We start from the raw sequence: 4,798 nt of genomic DNA, 5'->3' as shown, positions 1-4,798 counted from the left end.
TTTCGAAAGATTAGATTTACCATTGCACAAACAAGGAGAAAGATTAAACTTGCCCAAAAAGTTATCCTAGGGACCTACACCTACGGGGCACTTAGTCGCCTAGGAGTACGTGACAGTACAGATTCCAATGCAAGTTCTTCAGAAGACGATTTTAACCTACCCTAAAAGCTGACCACAAGGCGCCTAGATATCATCGACGGTGGCGATCGATGCAAGTTTTAAACTTGAAATCCGCGGAATCCGCAACGAAACACTATTTTTTATATTTTTTTACCCTACGAGCTGAGAGACGGACCAAGTGGAACGATGGGAATCTCGACGACCCGTACAATTATCCCAAGGGCCGCAAGCACCCGGTGGGCCCGCGCAACATGCCTCCCTCCCTTCCTAACCCGGGGCCCTACCGCGCAGGCAGGTGGTACAGTACTACGGACCGCCCCTCGTCATATCTCACGGGCTAGGATGCTCCCTCAGTCCCTCGCAATCCCAGACGGCGACATAACTGCTGACGTCATCCATGACAATTGCGCTCCCCCGCTGGCCCCACGCCTTCATCCGACGGCTCGCGCGTCTCATCGCCCGTCCGATGATCGACACGTGGGTTGTCATCCGACGGTCAACCAGGCCCCCTCCTCCCCTCCCCAACTTGCACGTGCGTCACATCGCGGCCTCCCCGTCCGCCCGTCGACACGCGTCGGCACCTCCGCCTATATATACGGGCGGGTACGGCGAGCTCATGTTCCATTCCAAATCTTCCCCCCAAGCTCGAGCCGCCGCCGCCGCCGATCAGCCGAACCAGCCGCCGATCCAACCAATCTCCCGAGCGCCCGCCCTCCGAGCTCAAGCCCCGTTCGTGAATGGACCACGGCTTCGACGGCGCTCTCCAGCTGCCCCCGGGGTTCAGGTTCCACCCCACGGACGAGGAGCTGGTGATGTACTACCTGTGCCGCAAGTGCGGCGGCCTGCCCATCGCCGCGCCGGTGATCGCCGAGGTCGACCTGTACAAGTTCGAGCCGTGGAGGCTGCCGGAGAAGGCGGCGGGAGGGGGGGCGGACGCCAAGGAGTGGTACTTCTTCTCGCCGCGCGACCGCAAGTACCCCAACGGGTCGCGGCCGAACCGCGCCGCCGGGACCGGGTACTGGAAGGCCACCGGCGCCGACAAGCCCGTGGGGTCGCCCCGCCCCGTGGCCATCAAGAAGGCCCTCGTCTTCTACGCCGGCAAGCCCCCCAAGGGCGTCAAGACCAACTGGATCATGCACGAGTACCGCCTCGCCGACGTCGACCGCTCCGCCGCCGCCCGCAAGAAGTCCAACAACGCGCTCAGGGTAACCACCTGACCCCGTCTCTCTCTGTCAATCTGCGCTGATGCTTGGCTGCCTCGTTTAATCCCTTCCTCTTTTAGCATTAGCGAGAGATTTACTGCGCATTTAGTAAAGGAATCGACCGGGAGATCTTTCTTGAAATAGCAAGTGGTGTTTTAGCTTTAGAAAAGTCAATTGGCAGGTTAGGTGCGTCGTGGCCATGCGAAAAAGAAGGGGAAAAGGGGCCCAAGTTGCAGCAGCACGCTCAAGTTGTCCCTTTCGTCACAGCCTGTAGTTTGGCGGCGACGTGCGGAAAGCAATTGCGGCGGGCGCATGTCGTCATGGCTCACGCACCGCGGGATGGAGACAACGCCGCCCGCCCGCCCTCCCCGTCTCCCGTCCACGTACACGTACACTAGCTTTGGTTGCTTTTGAATTGTTTTTTCTTGCTCGATCGATCGCGTCGCTGAGACTTTTCTCCTCGTGATCTCTGCAGCTGGATGACTGGGTGCTCTGCCGAATCTACAACAAGAAGGGCGTGATCGAGCGGTACGACACGGCGGACTCCGACGTGGCCGACGTCAAGCCGGCGCCGGCGCCGGCTGCCAGGAACCCGCGGCCGGGCCAGTACCACGCTGCTGGGCCGGCGATGAAGGTCGAGCTGTCCGACTACGGGTTCTACCAGCAGCCGTCGCCGCCGGCCACGGAGATGCTCTGCTTCGACCGCTCCGGGTCGGCGGACCGGGACTCCAACTCGAACCACTCCATGCCGCGCCTGCACACGGACTCCAGCTCCTCGGAGCGCGCGCTGTCCTCGCCCTCGCCCGACTTCCCGAGCGACATGGACTACGCGGAGAGCCAGCACGCGGCCGGCCTCGCCGTGGGGTGGCCGGGCGACGACTGGGGCGGCGTCATAGAAGACGACGGGTTCGTCATCGACGGCTCGCTCATCTTCGACCCGCCGTCGCCGGGCGCCTTCGCCCGCGACGCCGCCGCGTTCGGGGACATGCTCACGTACCTGCAGAAGCCGTTCTGAATGAACGCGGCATCCGTCAGACCCCTCCTCCTTAGCAGCCTCCACTAACATGTTCGTCAGGTCTCGTGTAATTCGGTCTGCAAGCTTCCGAAACCAATGCAGATTAGAGAAAACTTAGTGAGGATTAACCCGCACAAATCTGATGCCCCTAGATCGATCGATCGGGGTTCGGATGCAGAGTTTTCCCAAACGCACGTACATACCAGGTGTTAGCCTCGTCAGGTTTTGGATGGCATTTGGGTGACTTGGTACAAGCCAGGATCGTTGTACCATGTGCCCTGCTGCCCCTGCTCCTTGGCCGCCGCTTGGACATGGCAAGCATGCATGGTCAGGTAGCCGTCGGGTAATATTTCAATTTTTGCTGTGGTAGTACATTCCAACCAAATTAGAAGTAGAGGTCGAACAAGAAGATGAAACTGAAGTTTTGGGTTCAGGAGCTGTGGATCGTGTTGTGTAGCTAGTAGTGTAGAGCTGGTTCGGGTTATTATTTTCTTCTCGAAGGACTTAGGTTCAGTGTCGTGGCAGCTGGCTGACGCTTTTAGGTTTTGTTGTGTCATGTGTAATTGTAATTGCGAAGATGGATGTGATAGAGTCGATTTCAGTGGTGGTCTCTCGCGTGACCTGGAAAGTCAATTTTTTATGCAATTATCGTAATAATTAAACAGTGATGTCAATTGTAGTTATCTATGGCCTCATTTTGCTTCTGCCCTGCGCCTGCTGATGCTTGCTTGCACGCTCACACGACTGGATGAGAGAGAGAGGCTGCCGCTCTGTTCTTTGTGAATTGTGTATGTGCATGTTGGTTCTGAATCTAGTCATGCAACTACATGGAGAGACGCCATGCACGCATGCCACTTTTGAAGGGGCGTCATCGTCGTGTACTCAAAAGTGTGATGCCTTCTCTTTTGGCTGTTGTTGAGGGGCATCTCGAGTCATGGATGTATGCCCTGCTGAAGCGCACGTAGGTAGGAACACTCTCAGAAATTATCTGCATATGCTAAGTTTTAAGCAGGTTTTACGTTTTAAGTTTCCGGAAATAGTTTCAAGTGAACTCATAGCAAATTTCTGAATGTTTCAAACAAATCGTACAAGTTTCAGAAAAAAATATGATCCTGACAATTTTCATGCTTCGAAGCAGAATTTTAGGTATAACATAACCTAGTTTAATGGGCAATCTTTTTTTAATATTTTTTTTCAAGGATACGTCATGAATATCAAGATCATAAATAGAAGGGGAACGTTTCCCTGCGGCGCGCCGGTGGAAACGCTCCGCCGGTCGCGTACGCTTCGTTCGATCGAGGGCGATCGTGTGGCCCTGTGTGGGCTCATCCTCTCAGCCCCAAACGCTCAACCCCACATCACCCTTCCACGCGCTCGCAGGACGCATCACTATGGGCCCCACACCACCGCTGTTCCCTATCCTTCTTTTTTTATCCTCATCTCCTTTCTTCATTTTTCCCCAGTCGCCTCTGCTTCAGACTACCACATCCACCATGACGCACATCCCAGCTCTCTCGTCTACTCCGCGCCTTGCCAGCCGCCGGACACCTGCACCCAAAGCCAACCCACAGCCCCAACGTCCACCCCACAACGCAAGCGACCACGACGGGGGGCGCTCCTGCTGCTGTGACCCGGGGCGATGCGCAGGGGTCATGGCATGACGGTGGATGAGGGTGCTCGTGGCCATGTTAGTTTTTGCTGGAACCGGCGAACCATTTTGCTACAATCGTTTTTGGTTTTTGTTACTATCGGTGTTTTGTGCATTTGTGCTACGTCCATCTCCATGACATCGTTGTTTTTTCCAGTCGATTTTTTGCTACAACCATGTTATGATTTTGTTGGAACCGAAGATAATTTTTGCTGGAACCGGCTCATGTTTTTGCTACCACCCACCCCACCCAGAATCTGCTCCCACCGTATTTTTGCTGAAACCAGCTAACGATTTTGCTATGACCGGCCAGGATTTTTGCTGGAACCGGCTCTGCGGTTGCTACAACCGGCAGGACGACGTGCCCACTGGAGCTGGAGCTGTAGCGCGCTCACCGGTGATGTGGTTTTTGCTGGAACCAGCATAAGTTTTTGCTGGAACCGGCTAGTTACTTTGCTACAATCAGACTTTGGGGATTTTTGCTGCTATGTTTATTTTTGCTGAAACTAGTGTCAAATTTTGCTGGAACCGGCTATTCCTTTGCTACAAAGCGGATTTTTCTGATTTTTTGCTGCTATGGTTGTTTTGCTGGAACCAGGCAGCGGGGATGGTCACCATGCTGGAACCGGGCAACAGGGATGCTGGAACAATCGGTAGTTTTTGCTTCTACCAGCAGCATTTTTTGCTGAAACCTGCATGTTGAATTTTTTGCTAGGACGGAAGTGTTTTTGCTGTAATTGATTTTTGCTGGAACCTGCACTTTTCTTTGCTGGAACTGGCTCATGGGATTGCTTCCACCAGCGAGGTGGTGCT

The 4,798-nt window shown here is 54.9% G+C and overlaps 1 protein-coding gene across 1 annotated transcript; it reads left to right on the top strand.

The window, feature by feature from the left end:
• The first annotated feature begins 733 nt into the window (after nucleotides 1-733).
• On the top strand, nucleotides 734-3,020 carry LOC125550835 (NAC domain-containing protein 71-like). Its single transcript, XM_048713940.1, has 2 exons — nucleotides 734-1,325; nucleotides 1,798-3,020. Exons 1-2 carry the CDS (start codon nucleotides 858-860, stop codon nucleotides 2,335-2,337), a joined length of 1,008 nt encoding a protein of 335 aa, XP_048569897.1. The 5' UTR covers nucleotides 734-857; the 3' UTR covers nucleotides 2,338-3,020.
• Nucleotides 3,021-4,798: the final 1,778 nt, after the last annotated feature.

The sequence above is a fragment of the Triticum urartu genome, chromosome 4 (genome assembly GCF_003073215.2).
Source record: "Triticum urartu cultivar G1812 chromosome 4, Tu2.1, whole genome shotgun sequence".
In the NCBI taxonomy this organism is placed as follows: domain Eukaryota; kingdom Viridiplantae; phylum Streptophyta; class Magnoliopsida; order Poales; family Poaceae; genus Triticum; species Triticum urartu.
Note: the sequence above shows the minus strand (reverse complement) of the source record. Positions and strands in the feature narration are given on the sequence as shown.

Coding starts and splice junctions, on each gene's coding strand:
- LOC125550835 (XM_048713940.1), top strand. CDS start 858: ATGGACCACGGCTTCGACGGCGCTCTCCAGCTGCCCCCGGGGTTCAGG. Junction 1,326..1,797: donor AGTCCAACAACGCGCTCAGG/GTAACCACCTGA, acceptor TGATCTCTGCAG/CTGGATGACTGGGTGCTCTG.